The sequence below is a fragment of the Pleurodeles waltl genome, chromosome 10 (genome assembly GCF_031143425.1).
Source record: "Pleurodeles waltl isolate 20211129_DDA chromosome 10, aPleWal1.hap1.20221129, whole genome shotgun sequence".
Lineage (NCBI taxonomy): Eukaryota > Metazoa > Chordata > Amphibia > Caudata > Salamandridae > Pleurodeles > Pleurodeles waltl.
Genome location: NC_090449.1, coordinates 861,643,588 through 861,661,488, shown reverse-complemented (window position 1 = coordinate 861,661,488; position 17,901 = coordinate 861,643,588). Strand labels below are relative to the sequence as shown.

Below are 17,901 nucleotides of genomic sequence, written 5' to 3'. Positions count from 1 at the left end.
AGAAGGCCTCAAAAAGGTGTTTCCCCCAGTCAGGAATCCCTCTCCTCCATGGGAATTAAACATTGTCCTTTCCACACTGATAGACCCTCCATTTGAGCCAATCCATAAGTCCTCTGTGCAACATCTCACCTGGAAAGCGGCTTTTTTGATGACTATCACTTCCGCCTGTAGGGTAAGTGAAATTTAAGCTATGTGTTCGGGGTTACCATACAGTGCGTTTCATTTCAATAGAGTTGAATAAAGACTCACCCTAGTTTTCTTCCAAAGGTAGTTTCAGATTTTCATATCAATCAGAATAACTCTCTGCTTAATTTCTTTCCTAATCCTTATAATCCAACTGAGAGATCACTACATTCACTGGATTTTAAGAGAGTGTTAAAATTCAGTTTAGATAAGACCAAGAGTATTAGAAAATCAACTCACCTTTTTGTAAACTATGGTCTGGTGAGAACAGGATTATCCTCATCTAAGCAGTCTATTTCCAGATGGATTGTTTATTGCATTATACTGTCATATCAGCTAGCTACCAAGTCATTACCTGTTAGATGTAGATCACACTATACAATTGGAAAAGCTGCTACTGCAACTTGTTAGGAAAATGTTACAGTTGCTAATATTTGTAAAGCTGCTATCTGGAAATTTGCTCATACCTTTACTAGGCCTTACTGTCTGAATTCAGATGCTAAAGCAGATACTTAAGTAGGACAGGCTTCTAAGTCCGCTTGTTCAGGGATGGGCTTGCTATTCTATTCAGTGCTTATGACTATTGATGAGGATCCCCTGGAAGAGAAGAATGCATTGCTTACCTGTAATTCTAGTTGTCTTCCAGGGGAATCCTCATCAAAGTCATAAGCAACCCACCCACCTCCGAGACGGAAACCATTGCTGTTCTCAACAGGTTCTGTATGCAGGATTCCTTTGTTTTTTTCTCCATAAAAATGACCTGACCTAGCTGTCACCTGTGGGGCATGGTGAAATACAGGGGGGGGTACCAGGAGGTTCTTGAAAAGGTTTTTCCTACAAAATACTAAAACAAAAGATAGTTCAGTGCTCCAGAATCCTAACTTAAGGAGCCAGAAAAATGAACTGACTTAACTGTCAACTGTGGAGCATGATGGTATACAGGGGGTACTGTGAGGTTCTTAAAGGCCCAGTGCCAGTTTTTTGCTTACTATTTCAATGGCAACGTATTAGTTAACAATGATTCATATTCCCTTTCATTTTTCCGTTTAAATAAAGGTTTCTGGAAGGTTTCCTATGGTCAGCTTTTCATTATTAACATGAATTTTTTGACTTGCGTTTTTTTTAAAAAAAAGAGAAAAATGTAATGTGGACATTTTTGTTTACCTTCTCTATAGGCTGCAGATCTCTAATATATATATATATATATATATATATATATATATATATATATATATATATATATATAGTTTCTACATACATATGTATATGCAGTGTTTAAGAAGTGCTTTGGGGTCCCCACGCGTGGGCGGGACTATTCAGTGCATATGACTTTGATGAGGATTCCCCTGAAGGAGAACTAGGATTACAGGTAAGCAATTTAGATTTATTCAGTTGCCATTTAATGTTAGGTGAGTAATGGGTGGTAGTTGGTGAAGTCATCAGGGTCTAGTGTGAGTTTCTTAAGAAGTAGGAGGATCTGGCCTGTTGTGAACGCTTCTGGGAAGATGACTTCAGTAAGGCAGACTTTGACAGTGGTGAGCAGGGGTAAGAGACCGTCCCTACAGAGAGCATTGAGGGAGGATGATGGCAAGGCATCATCTTCATAAGAAGTGGCTTTGATGGAGTTGAATATGTCAGCGAGATGTATGCAAGAAATGATTTGAAGGCTGACCCTCTGGGAGTCTAAGGGAAGGTATGGGCATTAAAAATGAAGCACGCTTGATGTTGTTGATGTGCTGTTGGTTTGGCAGGGGGTTGATGCAGTGCTTGATTGTCCTGAGCGTAATATTTATGTTGGTCTTGTCATTGATAGTGTTGGTATAGATCTTTGCTTTGGCTGATGTGATGAGCTGCCTGTGTGTTGCTCTGAGTGACTTCACTGTCATGCGTTCATCGAGATTAGATTGTCTTCCATTTTCTTTACTGGCTGTGAACGGATCGTTTATTGTGAGCAAGGTCTTTTGAGTACACGGGTGCTGAAGGTTTAGCTTGTATTTGTTTGTTGTAAGTGAGACATAGATGTTCACATACATTTTATTTTTAAAAAGTGTTGAGGTTGTTAAGAAAGATGTTGGCGATAGTCATGGATTTCAGAGGGTGAGAGATGAGCATTAAGTTGTCGGTGGAGGAGTCTTTGAAGAATCTGAATATTCAGTCTTCTTTTTTGTGTTGACCTTGGTTTGTTGGAAAGATGCTGAGCAGGGAGAGGGATAGGAAAGAGATTGGTCCAGTCCATGGATATGGGCGGCTTGTATTAGATTGTTGGTGATGTTGAGAAGACAAGGTTGATGATGTGGTCTTTGAAAATGTGTTAGTTGCTCTACCACTTTGAGTGTGTTGATAAAGATGAAGGGGGTGTCTCATTTTGTTTTATTAGTCTGTGTTGTCTGGTAGGTTGAAGCCATCCAAGAGAATGGGGTGGGCCTATTGAATGGGTGAGGTAGCAAGGATTATAAGTTAACTCCTTGTTTTGCCTGGGGGGCCTGTAGATGAAAGGGAGGGTGGTAGGCTGAGTTGCAGAAGGTGGGTAACGGCACATCGCCAACTCCATGAATTGGAGTGTTACTTGCTTTCCTAGAGTCCAAGACCAAGACAGCAACTGAAGAAGCTTTGCTCCTGACCAGCACGTCTCTACAGATATCAGTGATTTTAGGTTTAAATCCATTTGATTGGCTTTTGAAAAGAGAACATTACAATAATATCTCACTTATACCCACCAGCCAGTGAGTAACAACAGAAGGTGGGAGAAAGATGGAAAGGAAACCAAGCTGAAGGAGAGGAGAGGAATACATTAAGGCAGTGGGAGGAAAAGTCGGCAGGCCGACAGTATTGTATCAACAGCACCCAAGAAGTAAAGCAGTCACGATGCCTAAGCTGTACGATAGAAGTGTATGTGTGATCTTTTCCAAGAGGTCTCAGTCAACATTGCATTCTGCATGTGTACACTGGGAATGTTAATTCTCAAAGTTCTTGGGAAAGGGGCTGTATGCACAGTCCCTGGTCTTATCAAGTTGATGTCCGACCATTCCTTAGGAGTAAAAGATTGTTGGCATTCCTTTTCCTAAAGCAGCTGTGACACTGATTTGGTGTGGGCCAATGGAGCATTGACAAAAGCTTATATGTATATCCACTTTTCAAAGAGCAGTAAGGGTGACTAGCGTGGGGCCAGATGGCCAGTTGTGTAACCCAGTGGCGAAATGTGGCGTATTGTCAATGTGCGATTGGGAGGAGACCATATTTAATCTGATTTTCTGCAAAGTCCATTGGCCCATATTCGTCAAAGAATTATTCTTTTGTAGTTGACTTGCTGCCATTGTATGTATGCAGTACCCTGGCAAGCTGGAGGAAAGTCAGGGTTCCCTATTATCAGGGTTTGGGGGGAGATGTGGGTAGATCATTTCTTTGGCAGTTGTACCCTATCCCAGGTGCCCAGTGTCGCTTTAAGCACAGGGGAATATGCCACCCAGGGCAGTCTGTGAAGTTTAGGATGCCAAGGCACCTTCCAAATATGGACTCCTGTGACCGCCTGGTCAATAAAGCACCAGTGCTTCTCTGAACAGGGCCTGACCTATTTCTCCAATTAACAGAGTTGGGCGGCTTGATAATATTGTTTGAAGGGTAGGAAGTCTAGGCTTTCACAAAGGCCTCCAGCTCACCCACAAGTGGAGGTAACAAAGTGAATGGATTTGAGAGTTATCATAACATTATGCTCATACAGAGCAAGTTTGTGTTTTCTCCCACCCATGGTTATACCTTTTCTAGTGGGGTTTCTGCGGAACCATTCTGCAAAGGACTTCATGTACAGGGCAAAAAGGAGTGCGATAGGGGACAGCCCTGCGGAGTGCCTCAGGCGAACATCAAGCCATTAGCCCGAACGGTCGCATGGGGCCCATATAGTTACACCAAATCCAGCGTTGGAGCCTTTGACCAAAATCTGTTTTCTAGGGCACCAAGTGAAGGTATGGCCACTGTACTTGGTCAAATGCCTTCTCTACATCAACCAACAGCAGAAGTGCAGGTAATTGGGACCATCTGATAGGGACTTCTAGTTGCATATTCCTTACTTTCGAATTTTCCCCAGGCTAAAGACTGGATCCGGAGATTTTTCTTCGAGCAGTACCCTTGCACAATGTTGGTATTGTCACTACATGTGACCTGCCTGGTCTGGATCCCCCAGCTCTGCCTGTAGGGGGCAAGACGAACTGCGAATATGATGGTAAAAATCTTAGTGTCAACATTTAATAAGGACATTAGATGGTATGATGAGCAGTGTATGGGATTCTTAGCCGGTTAAGAGAGTACTGTAATAGTAACCATATTCATGGTGGCTGTAAGGGAACCAGTGGCGCTGAATGGATTATACAGGCGAGTGAGGAGAGGGACTAATAGTGCTGCGAATATTTTTAACAAGTCAGAGGTGTAGCCATCGTGCCCTGGGGCTTTGCCTGGTTGCAGTAGAGAGATAGCCGCCAACACCTCATCTATATTGATATCACGGTCTAGGTGTGAAGTCCTCTGGAGTTAAGCGATCTAAAGGGACTTGCACAAGTAAAACTCAGAATCCTCTCTCTTGAGTGGCTCAGCTGAGTAGAGCATGGGGTATAAGTGTTCAAAGGCCCTAGCAGTGAGTTTATCTTGGTGTAGTTTGACACTCTGCAGCCTTTCAATTTCGGCCACTCGTTTAATAGCTCTGGCCTGTCGGTTTACAAAAATAGTATAACCATAAAGGCATACAGTATAATATATATGTAGAGAAGTGCAAGGCTAGTAGGATTGCCACCCCTGCTCTCTTCCACTTGCAGGATGAGAAGTACTAACGATTGAACCCTCAGGATCGCAAGCGCCTCCAATCTACCTTAAGGAGGTGTGTTTCTTGAACAAGGCCGATATCGCACTTGGATTCCCTTAACAAAGAGGAGTGCTACACGCTTCACTGGTGCATTAAGACCTCTAACGTTATAGCCGATTATTTTAACCATTCGTCATAACCCGGTGGAGCATGTGGTGGGGGAAGCTCATATGAAACGTAGCCGCTGCAACCCTCCTCATTCAAAACGCATGTTGTAGGCATGTGGGGGTATATCTGTACCTGAGGGGCTGAGTGGGAAGGAAAAGAAAAGGAGAAATATCACAAAGAACAATAAATAACGTAACTGAAGTGGTCCCCTCCCGGGATTGTGATGATTGGTATGTGATGATGTTGAGGCTGCCAGACTTGTCTGTGCATCGGTCAGGTAGCACATGGAGCTCCACCTCTGAGAATGGTACAACCCAATGTGGAGGAACGGGATTTCCTGGCATATCTTACATTAAATCAGGAGAGCATCCAAGCTGAGGTGTACCAGAGTATGGTCCATAGGGTGGATGCTTATTAGGGGGACTGTCCCTTGGTTGTTTTTGGGCTCTGAGGCCGTTTCCTGGTGTTGAAGCTAGTGCAGAAGGGCTGCGCTTGCCTTGTGGCTCTCCATCTTTGTAGGTTCGTTGGGCCTTTTCGTCCTCGGTCACATGGAATGTTGTGAGCCAGATAAGGATTGGGAGGGGCTCCGCAGGGAGGAGGGGGGCAGGCATTATCAGCATCTTGTGGCATGTGAATGTCGACCAGGGCTTTGGCTTCCTCTAGAGTGTGTGCACTCATTGTTTCATTGTTCTATACAAATGTAAGATGAAAGGAGTGCCCCTACCTATAGCAAATTCCTCGTTCTTCCAAGAAGTCTGTGTTTTGCCACAGCAATCGATGGTCTTAAAGAGTGATGGGAGATAGGTCCTGATATAGCCAAACCCTGGTGCCCTCGAAGTCAATGGTGTTGCGATCTCGTACAGTGGAAATTATTGCCTTCTTTTGCTTATAATAGTGATGACAGGTCAGAATGTCTTGGGATATGACTTGGGATTTAGCAGGTCGGCCTGCCCTGTGCATGCGGGCCAGCATAATGTCCTGTTTAGCAAGATCTGGAGCAACATGATACAATAGTCTGAGGACATATTCGTCCAAGTTACCTGAAGCTGCCTGGAGAGGAACACCTTTGAGCCTTATGCTGGCGCACCAAGATCTATGTTCAAGGTCCTCCAACTGGTAGCACAGTTTGGTGTTTTTATCCTGGAGGTCCAGAAGGTCATGCCAATGAACATCGAGCTCTTCCTCTCGCAAGTCGCCAACCTTTTCAAGAGTGTTGACCCTCTACTGCAATTCTTCCATTTCTCGTTTGAGGTCCTTGACATCCATTGCTTCGCATTCCTGCATAAGTGGCGCAGGGTATGGTGTTGCACAGTGGGGCCTATATGATTCTGGACATCCTGGTGTGCAATTCCCTCAACCATGCAAAGCATTTGGCAGTCTGTCCCCCTAGTGAGTGAGCATTCACCATCCAGTATTAGCCCATTGCCGCAAACAGTCAAAAAGAGAGGATTCCTGGGAGTAGATATGAGCCAGCTTTGGGTGCCAAAGGGACAAGTGGGGTGTAGGAGGCAATCAGGTGGAAGGCCAGGGGCAGTGCTATAGGCTGTCAGTGTATACTGTGGTCCTCTCTCCTCTGTGGGCATCAGGGCACAAGTAATGTAGCTAGAACGCCCCCTGCTCATCTCTAATCTGCAGGCCTTGCAGCCTATGAGGATCCTGCTAGGCCCCAACCACTTCAGGCTATGGCGGGAGCCAGTCGGGCGCTCATCGCCATCAGAGCGGTCTGAGTCAGAGCCCAGGGCAGCCTCTCAATGCCTGGCGGTTGGGGAATGTTCAATTTTGGCGGTGCCTGGAGCCTCCGCACAACCAGGCCACTCCACTCCTTCTGCATCAGCTCCGGTCATCAACCCGTTGCAGAGTCTGTTGCAGAATTGGCCTTCCAGAGTGAGCCCACCGGCATGGCTGTCGACGACAGGGCCACGCTGCAGGGCCAGCTGTGCTGCGTGTGGACAATCAACGTGATCTGGATGTAATCCTGGTTGGGTCCTGTGGCGGAGTGCCCTCTGCCATAGCTGCCATTCTGATTGCGTGCAGTCCGGAACCCAAAACAGTTGCACACCACCAGAGGTTTGGTGCCGGCATGTCCACATGTCCGTCGACCGTATTCTTGGTGCTTCCCTGAGTTCTTGGGGAGAGGAGAGGGGGCCTGGGGTAGCTCGTTTTCGCTGCTGATAGCAGAGAAGGCAGCAGAGATCCGTAGTGTTACTACAGCATGGGTACCATCAGTAATTTTAGACATTGAAAATGAATGATGTTTTTAATGATGTTTGTCCTATCTTTTCTCTACAGCTTCTGGAACGTCAGCAACTGTTGTTAAGAGCATTTCTAAAGAACAACAAATTAATGAACGACTGTCAAGCTGGGAAAGGTATGCCACTTTTTTAGGACTTGATTTCAATTTCTATTTTCTCCCTTGTACTGACATTTGATTGTGCACCAACCATTTATGACTATTTTTGCAGGATTTGACCGTCATCTTTTTGGACTGCTACTTGTTGCGAAAGAAGACGGACTACCAACGCCAGAACTGTTCACTGACCTTGCATTCTCAAGAAGGTCACTCTGTTGTTTTATTGTACACACATATTTTATATGTCTCTTGAGCAAATGGGAGGAAATGTTAAGAATGGTGTAAATCTTTACAACACTTAACGAAATGTGAGATGAGAACGGAGATGTGGGCTGTGGACACAGCCCTCGACTCAGTTATATAAAATTAAAGTATCCCAGACCTATGCACTATACGTAATGCTGTGAGATGTTCAAGACTACAACTATCAGATACCCTCCTTTCGTGTAAAATGATCCTAACCCTCTCTGTTAGTGGCATGCTTTAGCATAGGGTCTGATCTTTAGCATAGGTCTGATCCTGGAATGCTAAATATAGTGACTGGCCCAATCTCAGTGAAGGGAATAACTTGATAATGCTTGGTAGGAGGGTGATCCAAAGGTGCTTAAAAATACATTAATGCTACTCTGACAGCCACCATTTATTTTGTGTGCCCCTGGTGCTGTTAAAAATAGGAGAAAGTAGATGCTGCTGGATTTTATTTACCCAAGAATGCTGTTCGTTGGTATGTTTCAGCCTATGATTATCAGCCCCTAGGGGTCCACTGGTTTCATTTGGACTCACTTTTCACCCATAACAATCAGTATTACTCGTCTCTTCTGTAGTAGGTGTAATATTTAAATAGTGTAAAGGTAAGAGGATAACATGCTGGGTGAATTAGATGGTATGGTATGCACAAATTATACTGACTATAGTTAGGAGATGGAAACAGCATCTGTTAATGCATTCACATCACAATTTGTGCACCCTTGTATATGACCAGCCAATTAAGGAATTGCAGCATGTAACATTCAGTCTTTAAAAGCATCCACATTAATAGACTTGGCATCTTGCCCATACGTTAATGCATTTTACACCACCATTTATGCTTCGCTGTTACTGCCCGGTAAACTAAGAGATATAAAATGTATCGAACATCATATAAATAGACATAACGTGCAAGTAGGTAAGTGCGGCACACTGCACTGCAAGCCAACGTGATATCATTTGTATCAAATACAGGTTGGTTCTCACCCTAAGCCTGTAATTATTAGGCCATGTGGGCTGATGCTCCTATAGTCCGACACTGTAAATCAAAGATAGCCTGGTGTATGGAGATGGAGGTGCAACATAGTCAGCTTAGCTGCAAAACCTCTAAATATTACCTCTGTCTGAGGGATTGGTTCATATTCCTGTTGTTAGCTCTATTGATTGGCAGTAGGCATCTGCCACAGGTGGGCACAAAGGGATAGTCTCACCCCTTGCATTACTTACATGTCTTGACACGAAATATCACACATCTATCGAAGGTTTATGGTAATGGCAGTTTCCTGCTTACCCTGCCAGGCATATGCAAGAGTTCACTATCTTTTGGCTCGCAAATATCATTGCACACTTAGATAAAGTCCTGTATACCCTAGAAAATGTTTGTTATGCATTGAGGAAATGCAAATAGCTGCACACTAAAATCAGGGAGATAGTGTGTCTTAACTTATCACCTAAAATGAAAGGAAAGTGGCGATTGCATACATTTGCAAGATAGGGATGTAGCGCCATACATGATCAATGTGAAAAATTGGGTGGTTGATTGACTGGGGTGTGAGCCTGGTCAAAATCCCTTGCAGGGTGATTAACAAAAATTCACTAATTTAACCTGTGCTTAATCCTGGTTAGCTTGGCACCAAAAGCAGTCAGGTTTAAATTGGAAGTAATGTGCAACGTATTTATGGAGCACACAAACCGCAATAAAGTGAAAACAACACAACACAATAAAAATCCCAAAACAATTTAGGAAATAGAGTACATTTCAATAAATTATTTGACACAAAAACCATCAAAATCCAAGTAGCAGACCCATATTTATTAATTTTTAAAGTTTAAGTTACAAAACAGAGCTTAAAAGCAAAAAGCGGGGGGTGTGGCCAAGATGGCGGTGCGCTAGGTCGTTCCTGCCTGCGCTCCGCCACCCTGGCCCCGAAAGCTGACGACTGGCCTGATGGGGGCGTCCTCAGGCCCCCCTCCAAGGTGACGGGTGCTGCTCTGGGCGGGGGGCAGCCCGACCGAGGTTGAGCAGCGCACAACGCTGCTCCTGGAGTAAGAGGAGCGGCCGGCCCGAAACATGGGGGCCGCGGAGCGGCTTGGGCGGTGCCCTGGGCCGCGAGGTGGTACCTTTCCCCGGCGGCGGCCTGGGCTCTCATCTGGAGGCACTGGAGCCTCGGAGGGATCTTGCTGGGCCCCGTGAGTCGCAGGGGCATGGAGGGGGCTTGGACCCCGAGAGTAGTTGCCGCCTTTGGAGTGGAAGGAGCCCTCTTTGAAGGACCTGGTCGGGGCTGGAGGGGCCCCCCCCCCCCATTGGATCTCTCCAAGACCGTGGAGGGACCTGGAGGTGCGGTCAATTTGAGGAGAGGCCTGTGTTTGATCCCGAGGTCTTCATACTTACCAGCATGGACCACAAGTAAGTGCGGGCCCTTGTGTGCGGCAGCAGAGGCTACAAGAGGTGAAGATTTGTGGGAGGAGGCTACACAGTGCGAAGGCCAGGCGCAATCTTTGACACGGAGACACCTGGGGATTTATTTCCAGACGGAGCCTTTGGAGAGACTTGGGGGGGTGACCCGGCGAGCTGACTCCGTGCCCTGGAGCCATGGCGCATCCAAATCAAAGCGGGAATGCTCAGTGAGAGAGATGTTGACAGGGGCCCGTATGGCATCGGAGGGCATGGCTGAGGCGACGAGACCACTGGAGGGTCGGACGGAGACGGAGTCCGACGAGGGCACTCCAGTCACGAAGTGCTTTCTGACCTCCCTGTTTAGTTTGCTCCGCAGCGACATCCAGGAACTTCACAGGGATATATCCCAGGAGGTGAAGGAGCTGCGAGGAGAGGTTACCTCCCTGGGAGATCGAGTAGCGCAGCTGGAAGATGGCAAAATTCCCCGGGGTGAAGAGGTGGCGGCCCTGCAGCAGGAGGTAGTTCGTCTCTGAGAGCAGCAGGATCTCCTCCAGATAGCGGTTGAGGATTTGGAAAATCATTCAAGGAGACAAAATATCCGCATCAGAGGGGCCCCGGTGGGGGGCGGAAAAGGAGGACATTGGAGAGTATGTGGTGGGCCTGTTTCGCTCTCAGCTAGGCCCGGAGGACACCCAGGAGATAGTTCTGGTCAGAGTTCACCGGGTGGGCCGCGTTGGTGGCCGCTCCCCGGATATCCTGGCCTGTCTCCACAATTTTGTGCTTTAAGAAACGATCCTACAGCGGGCTCGCAATCTTCAGCAGGTACTTTTTAGAGGACATGAGCTCCAACTATTCCACGACCTCTCTGTGCAGACCCTGCAGAGGCGGAGAGAATCTAGGCCTATTACGGAGCACTTGCGGGCGCATGATGTGTCTTACTCCTGGGGCCACCCGTTCCGCTTGGTCTTCCGTTAGGAGGAACAGCTCCGGCAGGTGAGATCCGTTTCGGAAGCATTTCAGATCTTGGGCTTGGAGGAGAACTCCCAGGATGCCAGTGAGAGGGCCCCCCACGTTGGCGGCAGAAGGAGAAAAGAAGGAAATTGCAGCGCCCTACGGACTCGGAGCTGAGGTTGGAGCAGGAATCCGTTCTGAATAGCGTGGCCGCCGGAACTTCAGCCTAGAGGAGGGGGGGTGGGACGGACCCGAACTGCGGATGGCCTTGATGTTGACGGCTTGTCGGCCGCTGAGGAGGGTCGGGGCGGCGGAGGCGTTGGACCTGGTTTACCAAACATGGATGGTTCTACGGCCCTGTGGACACATTTGCTCGTGAAGTTGGGTGTGCGAGGACTTTTTGGTTCTGAGCACCTGTTGTGCGCATTGTTTGAATGTTGCTATGTTTCCCTGCGATGCTGGCTTTTGCGTGGAGATAGCCTCAGGCCTTGGTATTTCAGATGGTTCATCTTCTGGCCCGGGGGTCTTCTTCCTGTGGGGCCCCTTCCCTTTTGAATGCCTCTCTCATTATAGGGTATGATTATTAAATGTACAAGCTTGAATGTCCCATGGCTTAATAATCCTATGAAGAGGCTAGCCATCCTGTCTGCCTTAGAGAGGTCCGGGAGACATATATGTCTGCTGCAGGAGACACATCTCGTCCCAAAAGATATTTACTGCATGCGCTCTAAGTGGTTCCCTAGGCAGTTCTGGCCTTCGTCATCAACGAAGCATGCAGGGGTTGCAATACTGTTGTCGCACTCATTCCCTGGGGAAGTGGTGATAAAACTGCATGAGGTGCAAGGCAGGCTTTTAGCCATGAGATTGAGACTGTTTTTTTTTCCCTTCACTATTGCTTCTATATATGTGCCTAATTCTCAGCAGGAAGTCTTCCTAAAACAGGCTTTGACCCCGCTGTTACAATCCCCGGACAGCGATATTCTGGTGAGGGGCGATTTTAACCTGGTGATGGATGGGGATTTGGATCGCTCAGGTCACTGTTATGGGCAGACGGGGGTCAATGACAGCGGCGGGGCGTCAATGGCTGAGTGAGTGTGGCCTGGACGATGTGTGGAGGAGGGCGCACCCCACGTTAAGGGACTATTCCTTTTACTCGGCAGCGACCAAGACATATGCTAGGCTTGATCTTTCTTTGGCCTCGCAGGAGCTTCTTCCCCGGGTTAGGGAGTCTGATCACGCTCCGGTTACTGTTGAGGTTGCCATGAGTATGGGGCGCTGGGCGTATCGGAGTGGCGATTCAGGGACTCGATGCTTCAGAATGGTGCAACAGTGGACGCGATTCGTAGTGCAATAATAGATTACCTTAGCCACAACGATGATGGGGCCACTTGTATGGCGACGCTGTGGGAGGCACTGAAGGTGGTACTGAGGGGTGAGGTGATGTCGCTGTCAGCTAGGGATAATAAAGCAAGGAGATTGCTTAGAGAGGATTTAGAACAGATAGTGAGAGCATTGGAGCGTTCACATAACCATACTGGTGCTCCGAGAGTCTGGCGAGAGCTTGAGAAAGTGAGGAAGCAGCTGACGCGGTTGGATTGGGACAGGGCAGTGTATGCGGTAGTGCGCCTTAAGCATAAGTATTCCTTAGGGAGCAACAGATGCGGTAGGCTATTGGCGTATTGGTTGCGAGCGCAGCGCGCGGCGTCAATGATAAAAATGGTTCGCTCCCCTCTGGGAGCGGAAGCGCGCACGAGCGACCAAATTGCGGAGGCCTTCGCGGAATTCTATTGGGGACTATATGGGGCTGAGGACCCCGGTAATGCATCTCCGGAGGCCTTGCTAGAGGGTATAGCAATTACTTCTTTGACCGAGGCGACCTCATTAGATCAACCCATCAGGGCGGAAGAGGTCATATCAGCGATTTCACGTTTGCAGGTTGGGAAGTCATCTGGCCCTGATGGTTTTTCCGCACTTTTTTACAAGACCTTTTGTGTGGAACTTGTACCGATATTAGTGCGACTCTTCAATTCCTTTCGGCAGACGGGGGCTCTCACAGCTAGCATGCTGGATGCCACGATTGTGGTTATCCCGAAACCGGGGAAAGATCCAGAGGAGTGCGCCTCCTACAGGCCTATTTCCCTCTTGAATATCGATGCCAAACTGTTCACTGGCATACTTGCACACCGTCTCAATTATTACATGCCGGGCCTGGTGGATCCCGACTAAGCAGGATTTATACCACATAGACAGTGTAGCGATAACACTAAGAGACTGCTCCATCTATTGGATAAAACTGATCGCTCACGCAGGGAGGCGCTCTTTCTCTCTATCGATGCCGAAAAGACGTTCGATAGGGTTCATTGGCCATATATGTTCAGGTTCCTTGAACGATTTGGACTGGGCCCGGGTTTCATGGCATGGATTCGTTGCATCTATCAGGTGCCCCGGGCGGCGGTCCAGGTCAACAGGACGCTCTCGTTGCTGTTCCCAATTCAAAGAGGGACCCGGCTGGGGTTGTCCGCTCTCGCCTCTCTTGTTTGCGCTTTAAATGGAACCCATGGCGCAGCGGCTTCGCGATAACCCTCAGATCAAGGGAGTGAAGTTCGGGGGAGATGAGCACATCATTTCATTGTACGCGGATGATGTGATTCTTACCCTTTCGGAGCCTGCGACCTCATTGCCTGCACTAATGGAGATATTGGATGGATTTGGGCGGGTCTCGGGATTCCGGATAAACATGTTAAAGTCCCAGGCCATGAGCTGGTTTATTAGTGTCGAACATGAAAGAGATCTGAAGGCCCGATTTCACTTTATATGGTCTTCCTCAAAACTCCCTTACTTGGGGATTGACTTAGGGTCCACTGTTGTCCGTGCGGCGACTTTGAATTACACGAAACTGACCCGGGAGGTGCAGCGCAACCTAGAGACCTGGGGGAGACTTAAGCTGTCTTGGCTAGGCAGGGTGGCAGCGGTAAAGATGACTATCTTACCACGCGTTCTCTACTTTTTCCAGGCACTTCCGGTGGCGCCCCCGCCACGGACGATAGTAGCCCTCCAAACAGCGATTCTAAAATTTATCTGGGAAGGTAAGGCGCTGCGGTTGCCGCAACGGGTGCTGTATCGCCCTAAGCAGGAGGGAGGACTGGCGGTCCCCTGCCTTCTACGATACTTTCAGGCTGCACAATTGCGTTTTTTATTAGAATGGAGTCGCCCGTCTTCCGAGAAACATTGGTGTTTCATGGACCAAGCGGTGGCGGGATCCCATATATGGAAAGAGCCATTGCTCCGCCGCCAGAGAGTGCAGGGGTTGTATGTGTCCCTGGTCACGGAGGTGTCGATGAGGGTATGGGATGTGGTAGCTAGCAGACTGGGCTTGACGACATTCCCGTCCCCGGAGGCAGACGGGATGATGTATTACCAAATACGGCACTGGGCCATGTTGCCAGCCAATAGAGCATTAATAGATAGGCCGCTAACACCGTTTGAAAAATGGATCTTAGTAAAAACAGACGATAAGCGGGTGATTTCGGAGCTCTACGGCCTCCTAAGGGGGGAAGCCTGCTCGCCTAAGACTAAGTGTCAGCTGAGGTGGGAGAGGGAACTGGAGAGAGAGGTTTCTGATGAGGAACGGGAGGGTGTTTTCTACAGGACTCACCATACGGCCTACAGTGCGGCAGGCACAGAGCCAGCCTATAAGGTGGCCTCCTATTGGTACTACACCCCAGCAAGGATTCACGCCTGGGATCCCACTAATTCTAGCCTTTGTTGGAGAGGTTGCGGGGGTGGAGGATCGCTTGTGCACTTACTATGGCATTGCCCCAAGCTTCATCGGTACTGGGAGGATATTATAGATGCTATTGATTCGGCGTTTGATACCCAGATCCCCAGATTTCCTGCCTATACTTTACTGGGACTGCCTAACCCGCTTACCTTCCCCCTGAGATCACTGAGGGGGCGGCAGATGGCCTTGGCCTTGAATGCGGCACTGCAGCTGTTGTTGGCCGTGTGGGGGACTGACAAGATCCCAACAGTAACCTCATGGCTCCACAAGTTGTGGTTCATATGGAAAAGCTCACTTTAGCTTCACAGCTACGCAGTGGCGAAATTAAGGAACTCTGGCAACCATTCTTACAACTACTATCCACGGAGTTCACAGAATTGACATGTCCGGCCTATTTGAGAGTGCTAAAGTTGACTTGAGTGAAAGGGAGTGAGTGAGCATTAGAGACCTATACGTAGGACCAAGATCACGTTGGGTCAAGGTTTGGGACTGAGTGATGGCTGTATGATGTGCCAGTTGCAGGGAAACAATGTTAAAGTTTTGTTCATGTTTATTGTCACTGTACATGGAGCATGCCTTATTTACGGCAAGTGCATCAGTTTGATATAATGCATATGTGGTGTTTATAATTGAAAATAATAATAAATAGATTTGATCCATAAAAGCAAAAAGCGCCAACTGCGGACATCTGGTCATCGGAAACCAGGCAAAGTCAAAACTGAGGGTCATTTCCAACAATCAGTAATAGCACTATGCATGAGGGGAAAAAATACATAATGGTGCTAAATCACTGAGTGGTGGGCAAATGGACTGTACTTACTACTTTAATGTGCATACTAAGTTATGCATTCATGGAATAAATTAAGTTAGTTCCATGGAATCTCGTTCTTCAGACCCATCTGTCTTGCTCCTGGGGTTCAATTTATTAATAACTATCTATTCCATATCGTTTTTTGAATAGTTGTATTCTGGAAGATCACTTGTCATTGTTGTGACAGATCCTACAGAGTGTTACCAATGGTAATTTCAGGAGGGTAAGTCATTCCCAAAAGATTGGTCACTTATCACATGGCAATGCACCCCCTTTAGTTAACTTTAATTATTAACACAGCTAAACATTTGTCTGACGCCCTGCAAGTAAAAAATAAAACTAGTGAATGTCATTTAAAAATAAAAATTGAGATCAGCTTCTTCACAAAGAAGTCAGGGTGAGTATGTGGAAAAGCTTATTAACAAATCTCTAACCCTGAACCCAAGACGACAACAGAAAAAATTGGTCCTCCAACTTAGATTCTGATGGGTGTTTTTAGAGATGATTTGTTTGGAAACTCGAGGTAAAGGCAAACAGGATAGACAACCCGGTTTTCCAGGGTTCCAACCACACCCACCACCAATGTGCTGTTGGTCAGCCCATACTGCATACCACTTCCACCAGATCCTTTTTATCTAAACAACCAACTGTTTTATGGAGAGGCAAAAGAGGGGATCGAAAGGTTCAATGGAAGACAACAGTGGGGTAATTACAATAGTCAGGACAAGGGAAACCAACCAGGGATGGACAGCACGTTAACCTATTGGTAAACCTCACAAAATACAGTCTGACTCCTAACCAACACCGAGTCCTTCACCACGTCTCATATGCGTCCCCACAAAAACGGTAAATAAATTTCAATTGAGATGTGAATTTACTGAATTTTTCAAGAACATTTATGTGAAAAGATACTTTTGGAACTTTACTCAAATTCCTCCAGAGTGTACCATCACAGGTAAGAAGAAAGAATCCTGTCTCAACGCCCCTGTACCAACAGTACTGCCAGATGTCATTTGCTTTGGACAGACAGTCATAAAAGACAATTAGAGTGCGAAGACTAACGTTGTAAATGGACACAATTTGCCACATGAGGAACAACAAGTACTTGATTCCATAAAATTGAATGATGATCCTCAGATAAAGAGTCGGCATTTGTATTACAGACAAAAGAATCGTACATCTGGTGGAAGAAGCAACTATTCAGAAATGGTTAAATAAGTTGGAGGTACATTATCTGAACACAGATAATTCCAAAATCCCATACTTTTATACCATACCCAAGATACACATGCCATAACGCCCTACTCTGAGAGATCCAATTCTACCTGGGATAGCATCTGCTTTAGAACCATTTCTCACCTTTGATCCAGGTTCCTATGTGCTTTACTCAAAACATGCCCTCCTACATACAAGACACAAAACATTGACTTATAACAAATTATAGGACTTGACGTGGAATCACCCTATGAGAATAGAAATTAGAACTGCAAAATTTCAACACACTTCATTATGAGCTTAACACAGTTGGCTTTCACCAGGAATTACTTTGAGTTTGAAAGCAAGATATTCCTTCAACAAAACAAAACTTGCATGGACATCATTTTTGCACTCAGTCTGGCATGTTTATATGCTCATCAGTTCGAAACAAAATACATTTTTGGCGAACAACCATTTCAATGAGCATATGGTAATTGTAATTGTATTCATGTATGTAGTGCTTACTTCCGCTAACGAGGCGTTAAGGCAAATTACTCAAGGCAGCACGCTACACCAGAACCCATTGTTAGTGGTTAGGACAGAGGTTAATGGTGGCTTTAGGTCGGGAGGTATGTTGGTGAGGGGGATTAATAAATTACCTGCACGAGGTTAGATAATGTAAGGTTGCAGGAGGACGACTTTCCAAGAAGGAGAAATTGTGATCTTGGAAATGAGATGGACGCAATTTGTAGAAATTCAATAATAGAGATACAGACAAATGTTCCTTTGACTCAGAGTAGGCTGAGCTCAGAGTGGAGAGGCATGCATAGGATGGAAACTAAAGAGAGGATTATCCAAAAGAAACAAAGAGAGGCAACATTTGGAAGTCGGGTCAGTTTTTCATGCTGGATATTGGTAGTATAAAGGAGGGTTTTTGAGATTGCATACAATCAGACTGCAAAATCATAGAAAAAAACATGTTCATGTGAGATAGTGCTGTTAGGTACTTTTGCTAACCACTAGATTC

At 46.7% G+C, this 17,901-nt stretch overlaps 1 protein-coding gene across 7 annotated transcripts in view; it reads left to right on the top strand.

The window, feature by feature from the left end:
- The window catches only part of LOC138261974 (peroxisomal carnitine O-octanoyltransferase-like), a 580,533-nt gene that overhangs the window by 515,798 nt on the left and 46,834 nt on the right, over window positions 1-17,901 (top strand). For all 7 annotated transcript variants that reach the window (XM_069211577.1, XM_069211579.1, XM_069211576.1 and 4 more), the window contains 2 exons: window positions 7,430-7,508; window positions 7,603-7,696. In XM_069211577.1, the coding sequence (XP_069067678.1) occupies window positions 7,430-7,508; window positions 7,603-7,696 (173 nt within the window). The remainder of the gene's footprint in view (window positions 1-7,429; window positions 7,509-7,602; window positions 7,697-17,901) is intronic.